Source organism: Euleptes europaea, chromosome 1 (genome assembly GCF_029931775.1).
Source record: "Euleptes europaea isolate rEulEur1 chromosome 1, rEulEur1.hap1, whole genome shotgun sequence".
NCBI lineage: Eukaryota > Metazoa > Chordata > Lepidosauria > Squamata > Sphaerodactylidae > Euleptes > Euleptes europaea.
Window position 1 is genome coordinate 34,949,635 of NC_079312.1, and position 21,453 is coordinate 34,971,087.

The 21,453-nt window shown below is 39.5% G+C and overlaps 1 protein-coding gene across 4 annotated transcripts in view; it reads left to right on the top strand.

The window, feature by feature from the left end:
* Nucleotides 1-8,744, top strand: part of PTPRG (protein tyrosine phosphatase receptor type G) — a 669,402-nt gene extending 660,658 nt beyond the window's left edge. For all 4 annotated transcript variants that reach the window (XM_056855280.1, XM_056855289.1, XM_056855297.1 and 1 more), the window contains 4 exons: nucleotides 962-1,108; nucleotides 2,804-2,946; nucleotides 6,467-6,602; nucleotides 8,011-8,744. In XM_056855280.1, coding sequence (XP_056711258.1) covers nucleotides 962-1,108; nucleotides 2,804-2,946; nucleotides 6,467-6,602; nucleotides 8,011-8,157 — 573 coding nt within the window. In that variant the 3' untranslated portion in view covers nucleotides 8,158-8,744. The remainder of the gene's footprint in view (nucleotides 1-961; nucleotides 1,109-2,803; nucleotides 2,947-6,466; nucleotides 6,603-8,010) is intronic.
* Nucleotides 8,745-21,453: the final 12,709 nt, after the last annotated feature.

Genomic DNA, 21,453 nt, shown 5'->3' on the forward strand with positions numbered 1-21,453 from the left:
ATCCAACCTTTAATTTATCATTTTGCATCAGAATGTTTGGTTGTATGGCATAAAAAGTAATGCACATGAAGTTATTGTCATTGCTTACATGAATTCATTTCTTAACCAGTTGCTTTATTGGCTCCAATATTAAATTAAATTAAGATTTTTAAAGCAATAATGGAATTACAAGAAATTGGGGAGAAGTTAGGCTAGGATTAGAGGTTAGCTTTTTGTTTGTGATGACAGCCAGAGTTACCTCTATATTTATTTATATACTATAACTTTTGCCCTGACCTGGAGGCCCCAGGCTAGTCTGATCTTGTCAGATCTCGGCAGCTAAGCAGGGTCAGCCCTGGTTAGTATTTGGATGGGAAATCACCAAGGAAGTCCAGGGTTGCTATGCAGATGCAGGCAGTGGCAAACCATCTCTGTTCATCTCTTGCCTTGAAAACCCTACAGGGTCTCCATAAATCATATGTGACTTGACGGCATTTTCCACCACCACAACAACACTTTTGTCAGTGCTTTAATAAAATTACAAGAAACCATGAAAAGGTTAAGATTAGGTTTTGTGGTAGTGATAATCAGAAAATTTGGTCATTAAAATATAAAACCCTGATGGCTGAAAAATGAACCAAAGAAAATTTGTGAAGGCCTTTCTTAAAGCATAATAAACAGTGTATAATACTGTAGTAGGAGATTTAATTGCCTAAGAAATCTGTACCCTTGAAAAGTTTTAATCCTATAAAAGATTTAAAACAACCATTTTCTTACAATCCAATTAAAATTAAGCCTCCCCTATTCAGAAAGCTCTGGGTAATCCTATAATGTTTATACTGTTGTTTTAGCTAGAAACCTCTTGTAAAAGACTGTTTTGTGATCTCGCCTGTTAAAAGTTTTGATCCATTTGATTTTCCCCATGTATAACAGAAATACAAATGTACAAAATGCATCTTATATTTGCCTCACTTGTCTTTAGGCAGAGGATGAGTTTGTGTACTGGCCAAGTCGAGAAGAATCCATGAACTGTGAGGCCTTTACTGTGACCCTTATCAGCAAAGACAGGCTGTGCCTCTCTAATGAGGAGCAGATCATCATCCATGACTTTATCCTTGAGGCTACCCAGGTATATAAAACAACCTCCAGAAGTGGCATCTGCTTGACATTCAAAATGCTGCTGTTGTCAGTTAGCACTTGTAACAACTGGCTTTCAGTGGGATTGACTCAATGTCTCTTTTTGATCATGATGGACAGAGAAACTTGGTATCAGCTGCAGCATTCTCTTCCCAATGGTTTTTATCCTGTCTTGGGTAGGTTTGGGTTGCAGCCTGTCATTTCCATAAGAGACTACAATGTTTCATTCCCCCCCTCCCATCTGGTTAGGACTTGAACCTGCTTGATTCTCAAGGCAGGGTCACACTAAGAGCCTGTATTTTTAAATTATCAAAGAGTTCTCTAAATTTGAAAGTCCTATTTCCCTCAGAAGAAACTAAGGGTGTTTGCTCCTGAGCTGTTTTTCTCAGGATATGTCCTTGGACATACTGGAGACAGCTGATTTGATACATACCTGGCCCCTAGTAAAGGCACTGATTAGTACCTCACTTTATACTAATTTCCCTGCAGAGTGCTGTGCAGTTTCTAAATAAATGATAGACTGAAGTGTGTTGTTTAGGAGGGTTTGCTCCTCACTGATTCATAGACTTCTCATACAGTCAAAAGGAAACCTACCCAAAATCTGCTTACTAGGCAACAGTCCAATGATCCATTTGTTCTTTGTCATTATATCTTGTGTGAAGAAAGAGATTTTTTCTCCCTCTCCCATAATATGTAGGGTCCCCAATGAAGTTGATAGGCATTAACTTAGATTGGGGGAAGGGCTAGATAAATTCATGGAAGACAGGTCTATAAGCCAAGATAGCTGAACTGAACTTCCATGTTGAGAGGCAGAGGCACTAGACAGACCTTTGGCCTGATCCAGCAAGGCTCTTCTTACATTAAGATTTAGGGTTAAGATTCTGCCGGCGTCTATGGAAGGAGTTGCCTGCTATGATCCTCCCAACAGTGTACTGAGATAACAGTATGTTTTCTAGGTATACCTAAAGCAAGTGTTGTGCACTCTAAGGTGCATCTAACCATCCTAGCTGACTAGACCCACACAGAGTGAGTTTTATGAAACTGAATGCCAGTGTGTTAAAAGGATCCATAGGGAATTTTCTCCTCATGTTTTTAAAACGAATTTGCCTGGTAGCACAGCCCACATGAATCAGTGCAGGAAATGCTGACAGCATCTATATTTTCTTCAGTTGATGAATGGGGCAGGAATAAGGAAAGCACTGTCATGAAGCAAGGACCCCTTATTTTCATTCTGGTGATATCAGAAAAGATCCGCCAATGGCCAGCAGCATGCTTTTTCAGGTATTGAAGGAATTGCCTGCAGAAATAACTTGCTCATTCCCAGATTCACCTAGCCCTCTCACTTCTCCATATAAAAAGGATTATCTTTCTCCAGATGGATGAGTGGTCACCTTGTTTGTATTTTAAAGGAAACTTGGAATTTATTGATCACAGAACATGTTGTTGGGGGACAAGGATATGGTGACCTAGATAACAATGTCCACAAGATTCAAAACATGACAGCATGAAATGTTCAGTTGGGGAGGGAGTGCATATCCAATACGCAAGTATTTTCTCCGGTAATCAAAGCTTCTGTCAACAGTTTTACTTGTGCAGGCTGTCACCAACATCTGAAAGTCAGGAGTAAATTTTTTAAACAGAAAATATAATTAAAATGATTAACAATTGGGTTGCTTTTGTATTTCAGGATGACTATGTTTTGGAAGTACGCCATTTTCAGTGTCCCAAATGGCCAAACCCAGATGCCCCAATCAGCAGTACCTTTGAACTAATCAATGTAATCAAGGAAGAGGCCTTAACAAGAGATGGCCCCACCATTGTTCATGATGAGTATGTATATTTACCTAAGCACCTTTATTTATAGTTTGGATAAGAGAGATTATTTGGGCCTAATTTTGAGGGTTCCTTACTCTTAGGGCTCACTTAAAATGAATGGTGTTACCTACTTCTTTGCCCAAGATCAAGGGTTTTCAATGGGCCCTTGCACAAGCAACAGTTGCACAAACAGTTGTGCTCTGGGGCAGTGATAATTTCGCATGCATGGAACCCATTAATATGATCCAAGCCATTGTTACCTATTAATTTATTTTCAACGTCACACAACATTGTTCTGTATACAGTAGCTGACACGCTTGTGAATGGAGTACTACAGATATCCTCAGAGTTACAACCATGCCACTGCCAGCAGCGTATGGGTGTTTGTTTTATTTTGCATCAACACAGAGACAATTCTACAATAACTACTTCACGATGATTATCTGAATATGGCCCAGAGTTCCAAATTTCAACCCTGGGATGAGAAGAGCTAAGGGGCAAAACTCTTTGGAGGGTTTTGTTTGTTTGTTTTTGGTTATGGAGGATTTTTGTCAATGTGATAGTGAACACATCCACTACAAAGTCACTGGGGACTTTTTGGTGCCAAGCATCATCTCCTCCATGCCTTATGGTCTGTTGAGGTGTCATCCTCCTGGTTCCTTGCACTCCTTTGAAAAGAAAACCATACATGTGAAGCTGCCTTAAACCACTAGTTCATTTACAGAGCGATCCTAAAGGCACTTTCCTGGGAGCAAGCCCTATTGAGTAGACTTGAGTCAGAATTTGAGTATACCTGTTTAGGATTACATTGTTAATGTAGTTTTATCCACTCTGACTATCAACAACTCTCCAAGCTCTGTTCCAGTCCTCCTCTGCGAGATCTTTTCAACCACAGATGCCAGGGGAATACATATGCAAAGCTATATGCCAATAAAGATGCTGTTGTTGATATGAAAGCATGTGCTGTATCACTGAGCTATGGGCCCTCCCCAGTTTTTCAGAGGTATCACCATCTTTACCTATCTCCACCCCCAGGCTTGAACACAAAGGCTTGAACACGCAATTTGCTAGGCGGTGTCAGACTCCATGGCTATCTGCTCCTTTTAAATTTCCATTTTAAGTATGATTTACTTGTCTTCTTGTTTTCAATTAAAAGAGAGAACGTTCTCTTATACAAATTCACCTGCCATCCTGAACAGTACTTACCCATACTGAGTTTTCTTAATGCTCCACAGACAAAGAGATGTGGGAATACATGCTGATAATCTGAGTTATGGCCCAGAGAGTCAGCCTTCTTTGCATTGGGACCTCTTATCTGGCATATAGGTGGTTCATTTTCAGGCACTAGGTGAACATTTTTTTGTTCACACAGGCTCTTGGTCAGTGCTGGTTTTTTTTTTTTTCTATCTGTGGGTGCTGCTGACCACTATAAATGGTTATAAATTGTTCTTAACATGATTTATTGTTTTTTAACTTAATTATGATTTGTTTGCTTACTTATTTATAAGCCAAAGAAGAAAGTGCTAAGCATATATATGAGATATTTTTTAAAACAATAAAACAACAACAATAAAATAGTGTTCACATCTTCTAAACTTGGGCCGAGATCCAAAGAACTATTTAACTAGCTCTGCACACCAAAGGAAACTCTGAACTCTTGAACTGCAGCCAAACTTTTAGAGCTATGGGGAGTTTCAAAAGCAGTTCGTGGCATGATATGGGAATCTGCTGCTCAGAATATTTTTAAATATCCGAGTTCTGTTAAGCACCAAGGCCTTTTAGGGCTTAAAGTAGCCCTTGGGATTCAAGCCTTGGATAATACGGCTAAGCTGAATTTTCATGTTTTGATATTTGTTCCAAAAATTTGGATATCTAATTGAAGAACCTGTTATCAAATGGCTTAGCAAATGGATTGAAAATAAAAAATGCTGTCTGCTTTTGGCCACGGATCCTGCCCATGGGCATGCAGTATACAAGCTAACAATAGAGCTTGAAGAAATATTTGGTAAGCAAGCCAGTCCACAGCGCAATCATTATGGGAGAGTACATTTCTAGGGTCTTTTAGTTTTTCTTGCTCTACTGGCTAGAAATTGGTTGGGTGTGTAGTACAGTACTGCCTTGCACAGAGGGATCTCCCATGTACTCAAAATAGGGCAATAAAGGGCACTGTGTGCGGTTTTTCTGCCACCACATCCTGATTTGCTAAAGCAGGGTATAAAACACAGATACATTTGCCATCATGCCCTTTTGGAATGCCACTTTTATGAGGACTTCGATCACGTTATATCTGTCCCCTTTTAACATATAAATCTAATGCCTAGGTGTCTGATATAACGCCTTTTTTATTAAGTGATAGGGATCCCAAGGCTACATTGTCAGTAGCAAGATTTATTTCAGTCCTTATATCCCTCAAACATTAGATTTACACTCCTCAAGATCAATGGATCAAGGAGCTTCTAAGGGATAAAGGAAAGGATACATTTGCCAATTCATATTAAGTACACGCTTACCTCAGTTTATTACACTTCGTTTTATTGCGTCTTCCAGATATTGTGTTTTTTAAAGTCAGTAGCCATCAACATTGTGGCAAGACCCTCCATCAGCAAAAAGATTATGACTCGCTGAAGACTCAGATGATGGTTAGCATTTTTAGCAATAAAGTATTTTAATTAAGCTATGTACATTTTTTAGACATAATGCTATGGCACACTTAATTGACTACAGTATAGTTTAAACATAACTTTTATATGCACTGGGAAACCAAAAAATTAGTGTGACTCACATTATTGCAATATTCGCTTTGTTGCGGTGGTCTGGAACCAAACCTGCAATATCTCCGAGGTATGACTGTAATTGCTAGTTTGAACATTCATCTGGGTTGGTAATGCTTTTGCTGCTCTTGCAGTATTCAAAACTGCTTTACAAAACTAGGGCAGTTATTGATTTGGGTGTCTCATGAGATAAAAAAAACCAAATCTACTTCTAACAATGCAGAGTCATTCTTCTCTAAATTAAGGGTTATTTGTTGTATTCACTGACTCTTTCTTAATACATCATGCATCCTCTGCTTCTAACAACATCTTGTGGAAATGTAGCTGAAAATGATTTCTTCTTCTGTGCACTCACACTTATTTTATTCGGCTTATACAACAGCAGCCCTGACCTGGATGGCCCAGGCTAGCCTGATCTCGTCAGATCTCAGAAGCTAAGCAGGGTCAGCCCTGGTTAGTATTTGGATGGGAGACCTCCAAGGAATACCAGGGTTGCTGTGCAGAGGAAGGCACTGGCAAACCACCTCTGTTGCCATGAAAACCCCAAAAAGGGGTCGCCATAAGTCGGCTGCGACTTGATGGCACTTTACACACATATACAACAGCAAATGAATCCCAAATACCGATACACCCTATCTAGCAGAAAACACAGTGTGCAGTTTAAAGAAAACTAAAGCTGAAAATCAAATGTTCAGTACTGATTGACAGAAGGACCCCAGGTTCACTTGTCGGTGTCTAAATATAGCTGTTCTATGGGTTTGCAGGTATGGAGCAGTGGCGGCTGGAACATTATGTGCCCTTACCACCCTGTCCCAGCAGCTGGAGAATGAAAATGCTGTTGATGTTTTCCAGGTGGCAAAGATGATCAATCTGATGAGGCCTGGAGTATTTACAGATATTGTAAGACTTAAAATGAAAGCTAATGTTATTATTTACAAAGCAGTTGCTGTATTATTTACAAAGCAGTTGCTGAAAAACATCCAGTTAAAATCCACACTCATAAGTACTGTATAATTCAAAGGGCCTATGCTTTGGGTTATATATAAAGTATGTCATTAGGTAAAGGTAAAAGTAGTCCCCTGTGCAAGCACCGGGTCATTACTGACCCATGGGGTGATGTCACATACTAACATTTACTATGCAGACTCTGTTTATGGGGTGGTTTACCATTGCCTTCCCCAGTCATCTACACTTTACCCCCAGCAAACTGGGTACTCATTTTACCAACCTTGGAAGGCTGAGTAAACCGACTTCCATCGGGATCGAACTCAGGTTGTGAGCAGAGCTTTTGACTGCAGTACTGCAGCTTACCACTCTATTAGGCAAAGGATACATTTCCCACCTCCCTTCTCCCAGTGAAGTCTTCTGAGTTCTGTAAAATTGTGGCTCCATGAGCCCATGGATCCCAGGAATATCATGCAAGTCAAAGTGAAAGGGCTGTGGGGATGGGAATTGGCAAGTGGAACAGGAACATAGGCTCCAAGCCCTATGTATATAAAATACTGAAGATAAAGTATGTGATTTAACACTGTCTTCAGATTGCTACGAAACCCTCCTTGTCTGCCTATAACTGGAATCTCCACCGTTTTTGCTATCCATTCACTTGTACAGTTAAGAACTGTGGTGCACCAATACACATGATTATGCAATCTGTCCTTTGTACATGGAGAGAGGGAATGCTCTCTGCACCTCAGACATCCAGTAAATAGTCTGTTCCAGGATGGAAGGCAACAAGGGAGTCAGTGCTACCACTCAGGTACCTTTTACTAGCTGTGACACTTGCAGGCTAAGCAGTAAACAGTTGTTAAAGTTTAGCAGCAATACAGGACCTGTGTGCCCTTAGGTTTGTAGACTGGATTTGACCTGACTGGGAACACAGGCAATATTCAAATGACATACGATAAAGAGGACTTTTTGTAAGAAGATGTAGCTTTTGAGAATGGGTTTCAAAGATGAGAAAGAAGATCTGTTTTCATGAAAATGAGGAGTACCAACCAGAACCAAAACTGACCAGTTGGTTTCTAGAGGCCAGAAGATTTAGGGGCATCAAAGTAAGGGAGAGCAACATGGCTGACATTCAGCTAGCAATTTTTTTAAAAAAATATAAGCATCAAATCCTTAAAATTTTAATTGCCTAACTATTTATTGCTAAGTTATGCCATTAGTGCATTTACGGTGCAATCCTAAGTAACTCTGCATAGGATTGCACTGTTGGTCTCCTAAGCAAATCCAGCCTAGAAAATGCAGTCTATAAGTTTTACTTTCCTAAATGTTACATGCTTTACATTGTTTGGTCTTTCCTTTCCAGGACCAGTACCAGTTTCTTTACAAAGCAATGCTAAGCCTGGTCAGCACTAAGGAGAATGGAAATGGCCCCATGGCACTGGACAAAAATGGTGCTGTTATGGCCAATGATGAATCAGATCCTGCAGAAAGCATGGAGTCTCTTGTCTAATTGGAATATTTGAAAGGCACTTAATTTGTGGAATTTCTGAAGACTGAGTGAACTTTTTGAGGCCTTTTTTGCCAGACTCTAGGTTATTCAATAACCCAATTACTTTTTTACACTGATAAAAGTTTTGATATTTATTTTTGCCATTTTATGTCTTAATGGTATCCTACTGAGCATTTGCACCTCTGTTTATTTCACACGGTGAAAACGCAATTTTATCTAGTTTGCACTATATGATCAGTGTTAACTGCCTATAAAGTTGTAATACACAAGCAAGCAAGCAAACCCTGATGTGACATTCCATGATGACAAACATGCTACTTTTTAGTTGAAATGCCGTGAAGTTTTGTTGATTACCATGAGCCTTGACTCTAAAGTCTTGAATGCTAGACCAGAAGGATTCTTTTTGATTTACAAGAAATGCTGTACCCTTGACATACTCCAATATTTATTGTTTAATTCTCATATAACTTTGGTAATTGTTATAGGTCTTTTGTATTCCAGTAACATGGATGAGTGTTGTTCATTTCCTTTCAGACGACGTGGTGAGGTGATCACTGGCAATGCTGAAGTGCAGTAGCTTCCAGATATGGAACAGTTGTTCTGCATTGTTTGGGATTCCTTTGTTTACATGGAAGCCTAAGAACGGCTTACCATGGAACTTATAAAATTACATTCCCAAAACACATACAGCAACTCACATTTGAGACAGAATCTAAAAGATTAGTTTTACAACATCACTGATTCTAAAGTTTTTATTTTTGATTCTGCAACAGCAATATGGAAAAATATTTTGATAATATTTCACCATAGGCAATTTAGTAATTAACTGTGCAAAAACTACTATCAGCTCCTTTTATTCCAAAAGCGTCTGGGTAGCAGTTGCCTCAGTTACTGTACTACTCAGCATTTTAAACTCATATAGTTCCTTAATTCTTCTGAAACAGGATCTCTGACTTGTTACATGATGGAGAAAGGAATTTCTTAATTTGATAGCTATTAGATGCTGTTTTTACAGGTATGTAATTTTCATACTTTAGTGCTAAAACGTACTGATCCATATTACTGGTGAAGTGATCTAATAAAAAACTACCTATAAGATTACACTCTTCCTCTTTTTTTTTTTGAACCAAACTAATTATTTAGCCTATACCTCCTGATTTCATCGATTCACTTCCATATACTGTACATTATACTTATATGATCCTTGCTTAATCCAAACAGCCATTTAATTCTGCTAAAATCCATTTCTTTTCATTATCTTTAAAATGTATATGCCTGATTCCAATGACTGAAAACTTTTCCAAACCACTTTCTGTGTACCTCAGCTAAGCAATGATTGCCTCCCTAAAATGCTTTTATTTACTGTGTAAAAATGGAAAGTGAAGTGAGTTTTATGGAGAAACTTGGTTACATTGCCAAAACCATCAGAAGTCAGTGTACATAAGCAGTGAATGCCCACAATAGAAAAATCAAACAGTTGGCCTGGCTATGAGTGAATAATATAATTGGCAGAAGTGGTTCCAATAGCTAAGATGCATAACTGTCACATTACAGCAGTCTAAATTAGCCAGCTGTAAGTAGCTTGTGCTTTCATTTGAAGCTTATCCCTCATCGGTTTATTTAGAATAATCTCTCCTTTTCTGAATTATTCACTTTGCTTTTTTTTACCAATGCAATTTAGTACAAAAGAAAGGAATGTGCCTACCTGTTAAAAATAATAATGCTTTAGCGTTGGAGTGGGATTAAGGATCATTTTATTGTAAAGGTGCTACCAGATATATTTGAAATAGCTGTTAGTGGTAGAAATGGCTGTATTTTTATGTAAGGGGATCAAGGTTTCATTCAACTGTGACACCAGTCTACTTCTCACTGAAGTGGTAAACCTGTGATTGGACTGGACTGCTTTGGAATGTAGACAGGCTATTGCAGAATATTCACATGACTGAATGTTTTTGCATATGGAAAGAAAAAGAATCTCTGCATATGGAAAATGAGATGTTAAGGAGAAAGGTTCTACCTTAGCCTTCTCCCTGTATAGTAGTTCTCTATTACAGGAACCTTTGTTCATCATTTAAGCTACGACCTGCAGTCTGAAATGGTATCGGCCAGATTGATGTTTACTGCCTCAATAAGAACGAGGACACTATGGGTCCTCTCTTTACCATACCCATCATAAATAGATCCTCTAAAAAGAGCCCCTGGAAATTCTAATAATTGGTAACAGCATCATCACTTTTATTCGGTTTTAAGCTTCAAAAACCCCTACCATTGCCATAGAAATGCTCTGTAATTTTACAAGAGTTGCTATGCAAATATTCTAATCATTGCAATGAACAGCTGCATTTACACTGCAGTTTCATTAGATATCTGCAGGGGAAAAACCACTCCTTTAGAGAATGGTCAATTGTTTTTTCTACAAAATTAGATAAGTAGGAGACAGTAAATGGGGGTATTAAATGGGGGCATTAAAATATAAAGCTTATGGAAAGCTGAAATCAGTGGCCATGGTGCCCTTAATAAAAAATGAAACTCTGTCCACTTCCAACTGTTGAAGATTAGCAGCCCATTCCTTAATTTTTTAGTGGCTGAGGACAGTGTGGCCAAGGCGCCGCCACAGCGCCTCCAAACCTGTTTCCCGGCTGCTGAAAGGCTTTAAACAGACTTTCGCTGGCTTTTAAAAATTTTAATGGGGTATTTTGCCCCATTCAGAATAGCAAGGCTTTGTAAGTAATGCTGATGCCTGCACAGGGGGCCCGAATGCAGGCACAGCCCCTTCCTGGCCTCCAAAGGACTTTCTTCCTTTAGGTTCAGGAATGGGCTGTTAGCCTTTGGTTCATATGAAGAAATCTAGAAACAATTGAATTGAAATGAGAAAGCTGCACATTTCAAACATTTTCAGTTAATAAGGATGACCAACCTTTAGTAGCGGTTCAAAACTGTTGGCAACACACAAGCTGATACATATGCATTTGTCTCCTCTTTACAATCAAAATACCATATTTTCTTAAACAAATGCCTTTTCTTGTACTATTGTTTCTTAAAATGTAATGCCCTCCCGAAAAGGTATGAAACGAATCTACACAACAGGGAACTTGACTGGCCAACATGAAAGCTGCCTGGAATCTCATCAAACCGCTAACTAATAATCAAATTAAGTGCCTCTCTTATATTTCTGCCCATTTTAAGTTTGCACCCTATAAAAATACACAGTTTAAATTATTAGCATGGAGTTAGAGAAAATATGGTATAAAAATCACAAAGAGATCCTCCTTCACCTTTGGGCAATTCCTTTGCTCACACAGAGCTTTTTCTGATGGAGGTGAATGAGGAATCCTGTACCGAGCTCCATGTGCACTCCGGTACTGCTAGATGAGAGCTCTAATGTTCCTAACAGCATTAAAGGAAGAGAGAGGGGTTTAACTAGACCACTGCCAGATGCTTCCTTTTACCATAACATTTTGTAAACCCATTTCAAGTTGGTGCCAACTAAACTCTTCATGCTATTATCGAGAGGCACACTGCTTGCATTGGCATCAGGGACTGCAGTGATTTCATTGCTGGCAATGGACACTGTTTCAGGAAATTACAACTTTTGAGCATACAATGAATTCTGATCACTTCACATCTGAAATTTTATGGCAAGGAATGACTGGTTCAAGAAGAAAAAGAGGTGTTTTCTTTTGGGTTGGTTTTTTTAAAAAGTTTAGTTAAATTTGATGAGAGCTTTCATTTCAGTCTGATTTTGTGGAGGGGATACCACAGAGGAAAATGAATGTGTTTGTGACAAGACTGCCTGACTGCACTGAAGCCAGTTCCTTAACATTTGTACCAGTTGTGCAAGGCTATGTTTGTGTGTCAAGTCAAATTAGACCTGCATAGCTGAAGGATGGTGGTTTGTGAAACCAGTGCCGTATGAACTGGCATTTCAGTTTTCTTTAATACTTACTCCAAGTATATTACTAAAGTCATGGTCCCCAATTTAGAGAATATTAGTTATATTTAAGTCTCTTTGAAGTTAATGATACAAATTAATCTGGACTAACTTTTTTTTGCCATCAAGTCACATCTAATTTATGGCAACCCTTGATGGCGTTTTTGAGTCAAGTGACATTCAGAGGTTGTCTGCCGTTGCCCGCCTCTGTGTCACGGCCCTGGTATTCCTTGAAGGTCTCCCTTCCAAATACTTCACAGGGTTGACCCTGCTTAGCTTCTGAGATCTGACAAGATCAGGCTAGATTGGGCTATCCAGGTCTGGACTAACTTAAGTCCCATTAATTTAAAAGAGTTAAACACAATTAACATTTTCTAGACTGCAGTGATTGTTTGAAGGTAAGGATTCTTTTCCTTGCTATTTATTTTTACATTTATTTTGTCTTTCTACCACCAGGATACTCAAAGCTGTGGCCATTTTACCAGTTTATTAATTGTAATACTGTTTCTCAGTGGAAACTCTGAAAATATGTGAAGAGATTAGTGATCTCAAATTTTTGAGATACAATCCACTGTTCTGCCTTTTAAAGTCAAGGCCCACATGCTTTATAGAGACATCCTTCTGGTGACACCTGAATTTTAGTTAAATTGTAAATATAAGCCCTTTCTAATACTAGATGTTCTCAAATAACATTTAAAAGACAGCTACTGATACAACTTGGCTTTATTAATGTGGTTTTTATCACACATATTGGAAGCAAATGGAATTGCAACATGGATACTCTGAAAAATACCATTTTCTTGTACACATGGGTGCTTACCAGCAAGACCATGAAAATCAGTACACATGCCTCATGGTCTGAGGCTTCATCTCAAGTAAAGGGCACAGCCCATTCCTGAGCTGGGAGGGCAAAAGACTTCAGGAGGTGTGAAAGGGCCCGCACCAGCATCTGTGTCGCTTGGGCGGGCGCCCGTGCCACTTGCGCCACCAAGAATGGCAAGGACACCAGTGTTGAGACGCTCCTGCCAGCTTTACCTGTGCCACTGCCCGCCGGCATCCAGACTGCACACCACTAGGGGCGTTCCAAGGGCGGAGCTGCCTTTAGGCGGCTTCCTAAACCCCCTTCAGGCCGAGAACGCCACCTTTGCCCTTAACTGGAGTTATGCCACCTTTTTAGGTGGTGTAGCCCCGTGGAACGCTATGGAGCAGTTCCACGGGGCTCGAAGGTAAGGGCAAAGTTTTAGCTTCAGTGGGGGGCGGCGAATCCTGCTTTGGAGGCGGGGCAGCGTTGCTGCCTCCAGCCACCGGCTCAGTCCTCCCTCTCAGCAATGGGCTCTTAGTCTGTTAAAAAATACCTTCAGCCAATGGCATTCCTAGACCTGCAAGTAGATACTTTCTACCTTTGGAGATCATTCTCAAAATTGAATGTCACTGTTACAGACTAATAGTGCAATCCTAAAAACACTTTCCTGGGAGTAAACCCCACTGAATAGTCCTGTGTAGGGTACTGGATAGACCAACTTTAGGATTGTTCACTCAACCAAAAAGATTGTCCTTTAGCATTTCAGAGTATCTGTTTTTAACTGTGAATGAGGAAAGACCATGAGACACGTGTGTGTGTGTGAGAGAGTGAAAGAGAGAGAGAGAGAGAGAGAGAGAGAGAAACTTTCAGGATCCATTCTACAATAGTGGGACTAGAATCCAATGGGCAAGATTTTGCTTCATTCAAGTTCTGAATTATTTCTTTAAACTCAGAAGGATACATTACAGCGCTATCCCTTTTAAATGACATAGCACAATGACCTTGTTATGAATACCTGTTTGCTTGTAAACTGATAATTTTAGTAGAGATATCAATTTTACCAAAGAAACATACTAATTCTTAGCAAAAAAAATACTGCGGGAAAAAATTAAAGAAAAAAAATAAGAAGGAAAGTGTAGTTGTCTCAATGACTTAGCAGTCATGCTCTCAAATTCATTCTCTTCTGCCACCCACTCCTGTGGAAGACAGTTATGTTAAAATGATGCCAGAGAATTTTATATGAAGGGGAAATGCCTCATTGCTAATCCACTGCATTTCATTTCATTTCTGCCTTTTTTTAAAAATAGATGTAGCTCTCTTGTAATCCCTTTGAACTTTCTCTCTTGGTTGCCATTATAAGCAATGTGTACTACATGGGCTTATGCTTAGCTGCGTAAGGAAGGCATGCAAAACAAACAGGGAAAGAGACAGAATGCGAAGAAACGAATGAAAAGGCTCAGCCTCGACACTGTCTTAGCTGTTCAACTGTTTTTTAGTATTTTTGTTAGATATTTGCAAAGGGAAGCCTTTTCTACAGAGGATAATTAATTTCAAGAAAAAAATGTCTTGCGTTTTAAAAATAAGCATGTCTCCAAAAAAAGGAGATAGTCAATTTTATAAAATGTCACAACTCTCCAACATTTGGGGTAGTGACCTTTCTTTCTTTTGTTAGAACCTTTGAAACTAGCAAGCAGCCATTGTTTCTAAAGAACTAAGTATTCATCTCTATCCATACTTTTCTTTCCTTCATTTTTAAATAGCAAAAATCATTAAAACTGTAAATATTTTGTTGCTTGAATAAGCATCTTCTGGGAACTTTGTATCTATGGTATATAATCATAGAATTTTATATTTTCATATAAAGCTAATTTTTTTCTAGGTTCAACTTCTTCATAGTTTTTTTTTCCTTTTGTGGTGGATATGTGAATACATGCTTTCTGTGTATTGAAGTAGTGAAATGCCATCACATTCCAAAAAGAATTCAACACATGTTATTTCTTTGGGACAGTGATTGTCAATGCTGGATTTTCTTTAAATTCCATTGTCAGTGTGTGCAATAGGAATTAGACTTAGCCAGTCCACTGGATAAGTTTGTCTCATTGGCCCATCGGGAAAATGTGGTGTTTGGTTTGGGGGGAGTTATTAATTTTTTTGTTGGTTTTTTTTTCCTTTTTGTAACTTGAAGAATTTCCTTTTTGTTATGTTTAAAAGTATATCAAATCATTCTATTATAGTGTTATTTAATATGTAAATTGTATTGCTATACATAAAATAAAGTATGGTTTTTGATGTATTTACAAGTCTTGCTTAATTTTTGTGCGGCATAAACTAAAATAGACTTTTGTACCAATACAGTAAGAGAGACCCCTGCATTGAAACTGACTTTGGTGCGTGGACTAGGAACCATTTATACACAGTGAATGCAGATGGAGCTACCACAAGACCCTATTGCTGGCTAGGCTGGTGGGGTAACATTTTATAGTAAATAAGATATGCATCTGCATTGTAATGGACATATAGATGCAAGCTATCCCAGTGCTATCCCATCTGCAAATTGTGGATCTATCTTCCTTGTAAAACAGATGGGAATATGTATCTGCTGGTTTAGGCTCTTTTTTGCCGTCAAGTCACATCTGACTTATGGCAGCCCCTGGTGGGGTTTTCAAGACAAAAGACGTTCAGAGGTGGTTTGCCTTGTAGGTCCCCCATCCAAATACTTGCCAGGGTCAACCCTGCTTAGCTGCTGAGATCTGACGAGATCAGGCTAGCCTTGGGCTATTCAGGTCCAGGCTTTTAGGCAATTAGTTGCATGGAATATTATGTTGAATAACGGGCCGAGCTGACATTAGTCAGCTTCCAAGGCCCCTCCAGCTCGGGAACGCCCCCTCCAGCAACAGATTATAGCTGGTACAACATTGCTGTTTGCTATAGGGGGGGGAACCCCCATTTTCTTTTTAAAACTTTTTAAAAGGCTTTTTAAAGCCTTGAGGCAGTTGGGAAACCTCTTTGGAGGTGCCACGGCAGTGCCTCGGCTATGCCCCGGCTGCCGCAAGACTCAGGAATGAGCTGATGGTCACCTAAATGCCTAATGTTTTTAGTAAATTAGATGACATTTTCTAGGCAGAATACTCTCATGAATCAATTTTGTATTTAACATAGGAGTAAGCATATTGTATGAATATTTTAGAGCCATGTTAGGTAAAATATGGAGTCTGGAGGAAATGAATCCAACTTCATAGCTCTACTCACACATAAAGATTTTCCCAGGGCTCTCAAAGGGATCAGTGTCTTTCAGCCCTTTAGTATATATCCCACTACAGGTTGAGTATCCCCTATCTGGAAATCCAAAATCCAGACTGACACAAAATCTGGACCTTTGGAGCCAACATGCAGGCAGATCCCTGCCACCAGGCCTCTCCAAATTCCAGAGAAGCTGCGTGGCGGGAATCTTACTTTAGCTTCCCTGCTGCAGTCAAACTCCACGTAGAGTTTGACTGCAGTGGGGAGGGAAGGTAAACTGAAGTCTGGGCTTGTTTGCCTTGAAAGTCCCTTGCTGGGGTCACCAGAAGTTGGCTGTGACTTGATGGCACTATACACACAATGGCATGTCTTGTGGGGGGAAATGATGTGCACTAGGCCTCTTAAATAAACAAGAAAAAGGTTTGCTTTCCCCCCTTAAATTCAAAGCTTCTTACAAATGCAATATGAAATCACTAAATGAAAAATACACTAAAATAATAATGGATCAGTAATACACGCAGTTAACTGGTAGGCAGAGATTATGAAAGAAACAAGAAGAATGATTCTCTACAGTGTACTAATCTGGGAATTTTGTATTATGATCAATTCAAATATGATTCCCCACTCCATAACCCAGAAATAGCTGCATGCCTGAAGTGTTTTTTAAAGAATTTGAAAGCCAGGTTTGCTAGAAATAATGTATCCTAGCTCCTGTGTGACTGCAAGAAACTAGACACATGTAACTACTGATCTTTATATATTGATTTGTTAAAATAGGTATACCCCACCTTTCTCCTTGGCTCAAGACACCCTCAAATGCATATGCACATTCCACCTGAAGGGGGAAGAGCTGCATCCAGACAGTTCAAAAGAGCTGAGATGGGGATGTCATTCAGCAATGCTCAAGACAAATGTTGGCATATATGGGTATCTCTAGACTGGGATAGAAAGTTATAATTCAGACAAATGCTCACAGACAAATCCTGTCCTCTAATGGACTGCATGAAAAAAGAATCCCCAGCAATGAAATGATTAAAGATGAAGCTGATAATATCGTCGAAGGCTTTCACGGTCAGAGTTCATTGGTTCTCGTAGGTTATCCGGGCTGTGTAACCATGGTCTTGGTATTTGTTGGAATACAACAAATACAACAAATGCTACGATCAGCAAAAGACAAAAGAGACCCCCTCACCTCTGCAGGAGTATATCGTATACCTTGCAGCTGTGGACAAGTTTACATCGGGACAACAAAACGCAGCATACAAACAAGGATAAAAGAACATGAAAGATACTGCAGACTGGGCCAACCTGAGAAATCAGCAGTAGCTGAACATGGACTGACACAAACAGGACACAGGGTCTTATTCCAAGACACGGAAAGACTGGACAATTCTACCAACTATTTTGTCAGATTGCACAGAGAAGCCATTGAAATTCATAAACATCAGCACAACTTTAACAGAAAAGAAGAGAGTTTAAGAATGAATAAGGCTTGGCTTCCTGCCTTGAAAACCTCCAGACTAACAAAGACTACAGTCAACAATAGCCATGCAGATTAGCTTTGGATTTCACACATTAACAGATCACTTCAGGATACAATGGTTCCATATTAACATACCACACCCTCATTAGCACATTATCTTGATACTTACAGGACAATGGTTAGCACATTACCATTGTTACTTTTTGCAGGACAATGATTCAGCTCAAACCCAACCCCTTTCTGACTATATATTACTCTTCCTACACACTTGACACTGAGAGACACTGTCCTTCAGTGTTACTCCTCTGAAGATCCGGCCACAGCTGCTGGCGAAACGTCAGGAAAGAAAATACCAAGACCACGGTTACACAGCCCGGATAACCTACGAGAACCAATGAAGCTGATATATTGGGTGCTGGTGTAACATACAGAGCAATCCTGAAGGGATGTGTGTGTGAATGGCCTTAGGAGCCGTCATGACCCCTATGCCAGCGTTAGTGCTACTTGCGCCAGCCAAATGGGCACTAACACCAGCACAGGGCTACTTAAGCCGGCACCAGGAAACCATTGTCAGTGCCAAGTATGTGCATCGGAAAAACCGCCGCAGCATTTTTCTGGTGCAAGGGCTTGCACCAGCACCAAAATGGGTGTTCCCGAGAGCGAGGCTGACTTTACTCAGCTCCCTGAGCCCTTTCGCCCCGGGAATACCCCCTTTTGCCAAAGCGAACTTGCACCTGTAAAAGTGATGACACAGCTCCATGAAGCTGAATGGAGCAGTTTCATGGAGTTTTGAGAAAATTACATTTTCAACTTTCTCCGCCGGGCCAGCAAGCCAATCAGGTGGCGGCACAACTGTGCCATCCTGGGGCACCCTGCAACTACCCCCCCCCTTAGGATTGCACTGATAGTAGCCAGGAGAATAATTTGTGATTCAAGTAGGCAAGCCATTCAGCCTCAGCCCCCTCCCCTTCTACAAAATGAGGATAGTAATACTAGCCTCTCTTACAGAGCTGTTGTAAGGATTACAAGAAGAGAATGTGTGAACCATTTTAAACATTAAGTGCTATATAAATGCTAAGCATTGTTAAATTTTGAAGGGGATGGGACACAAAGTTATAGGGATTGCTGCTCCTTGCGCAATTAGAAGTCTTGCACTATAAATAATTGGCATCAAGAACAAAGATTTTCCCAACACTTCCCACTAATGGTATTAAGGCTTCATTAAGTGCCTGTTTCAGGCGCTCCCAACATTGTATATAACAACAGTTAACAAGTTTAGCCTTTAAAGATTCCACAGCCTGCTAATGGTCATTTTTAATTATCATAAATAACCATGAAATTTTACACAGTGGGTTTAAATGTCATGAGCTGCTTCTTTGAGGGAATGCTGGATGTGTAAAAAGAATTTTCATCGAAGTTGTTGTGTTAAATATCAGCCAGCTCCACACAACACTTCCTTTGCTGCAGTTTCAACCTTAACAATAACGCAGTATTGATTGATCTCCCTTGGCTTATGTTTTGTCTTTGCTGCCAATAAATGGTTCTCAATGTTCTGCTTTAAAAAAGGCAATGTCAAAATCCAGTTGTCATTCTTCCTGTGTTCAATTACTCTCACAAGAAATGTGCTCTTTCTTTTGAAATCTTTTTACAATGCTCTGAAATTTGACTTTCTCCTTTGTCCTTAGAAGAACATAGACTACGGTAGTTAAAAATAGTGTTTTTTCTGGGAACCAAATCTAATAATTAAAACTGTTCTGCAACCCTTTGAATTCTGCTCTGCTCTTTGTGAGGCACAGATGTTGAGAACTTTTTAAAAATTAATTTGAATCTTGTGTCTGCATTCTCAATGATTTTACCATCTGTTCACTCAGAGAGATGATTCTGGTCAAGGCTTGTTAATTACATTTTGTTTCACCTTGCCCAGAGAAAGGTGCCTTTGGGATAGGTTTGAAACCCTTTTAAAACAAAATAACCCTGAGTCTGTATTTTTGTTCTGTTCTTCCATTTCAATTTCCCAGAGCTATTCTAAGAAAATTCGTTAAACCATTTTATATATTAATTACCGATTAAACATGCTGGGCAAAATGTGCACTCAAATCTTGATCACAATTGTAAAATTTGATTAAATGTAAATGCTAGCAGGGTCTGTTCAACTCGTAATTATCGTCCCCCTTTCTCTATGGTCAATACATTTGCACTGGCCTGAGGTCCAAAATCCAAAGTTGGTCATGTTCCATGGAAATTCATGGAGTTTAATTTAGCCGAAACATACTTCAATGCATTTCTATGGGACTGAAGCTCAACCAGCTTTCTCTGGACTGGGGCCTAACAACCTGATTCAATGCTTGTTTACTCAGCAAGCCCACTGTGTCACTTGGCTTACTCCTGAATAAGTGTGCCCAAAACTGCCTTGGCTCAGGGAAAGCAACTCAGGGTCATACCTGAAATTAGTGGTCTTTCCTTGACCCTTTCCTTGACCTTTAACCCCAGATACCAACATTTGACCTCATGAACTGCAAATCTATGGTAGCAAGTCATAATTATATTTTAGGAAGATGAGAAGCCGCCATCTTTAAACTTGCCTGTGCTAAAAAGAGCCCTCTCCTTTACTGAGTGACTTTGCGTTACTGTGCTGCTGATCTTCTCAACTTTCATCCAAAGAAAGGCAGGAGGTGTGGTGCCCTTGCTCTTTACATATGTGCAGTTAGCAGCAGAACCTTCTACAAATAACAAAAAATGGCACATTTGTAGGAGCTTGTGACCCAGCAAGCGGGGACCACATCCAATCTGAAATTCTCGACCCAATGGAGGAAGCCCACTGCCCTAAGTGGATGTTGGTGCAAGGAGCCCAATTTCTAATCAACAAAGGGAAACTATCACAATACTTAAAATCACGAGAGAGAAAATACGTGGAGCATTCTTCAGTATTTAGTAGTGTTTATATTATCAAAAGATTTTCATTCCAGATTTCAGTGAGAAATTCTAATATTTGGCTGCTGAGAGATACCTGTAACCTTGTAAAAATATTGCTTTATTTACTGTAAATGAACTACGGCCTTCTAAAATTGCTGTAAGTCAATCTTTTTCAGAGGAAGAGGATGAAGCCTGTTCGTTGGCTAGACACATTGATTTTTATAGAGCTGGAAAATGCCATTGATCTCCTAGCAGTAATATATTGCTTCAATTATTATGTTATGCCAACTTGCACTGTCTGTGAATATAAGGTAAGTATATTTATACAATGTTTAAATATTTACATTTAGCAAATATGTCTTTAAATTACTGATTTCTTCAAAGCTACTATACTGAAATCCATCTAAATCAGGCTGGCTGAAACACCACTGATTTCAGTGGGGGTAAGGGTTCACAGCTGTGACTTGTGGCCAAAGTCTATGAATGTATCTGTTTAACAGCCTTGCCCCAATGCAATGATGTCACTTCCAGTTTCACACTGGAAGAGACAATACTTGCCAGTGCAACACCAAATCCCTTGTCCCCATCCACCCTGTTAAAAAATTCAAAACAAGTCATCTCCTACTGAATTATGTCAGATCTTAAAGTCAGACAAGCACAGATCTTACCTACCAATGTCCTTCTATTCAAGTATTTCAAAATCGAGTTGCCTGCATACACCCACAGAAATTAAAGTGTGCTTGGTTAAAATTAGCTCAAGCACACACCTTCTCACAACTAACATTTACGAGAGTTGCTGAAAATGAAGTTTGAATCCCATGTTCTCCTCTCCTTGAATGAAAAATCCCTATAACCGATAAGATGTAGATTAAAAACGTATGTGCAGTCAATTATACGTGGGTATGTCAACAAGATTCTCAAATACGA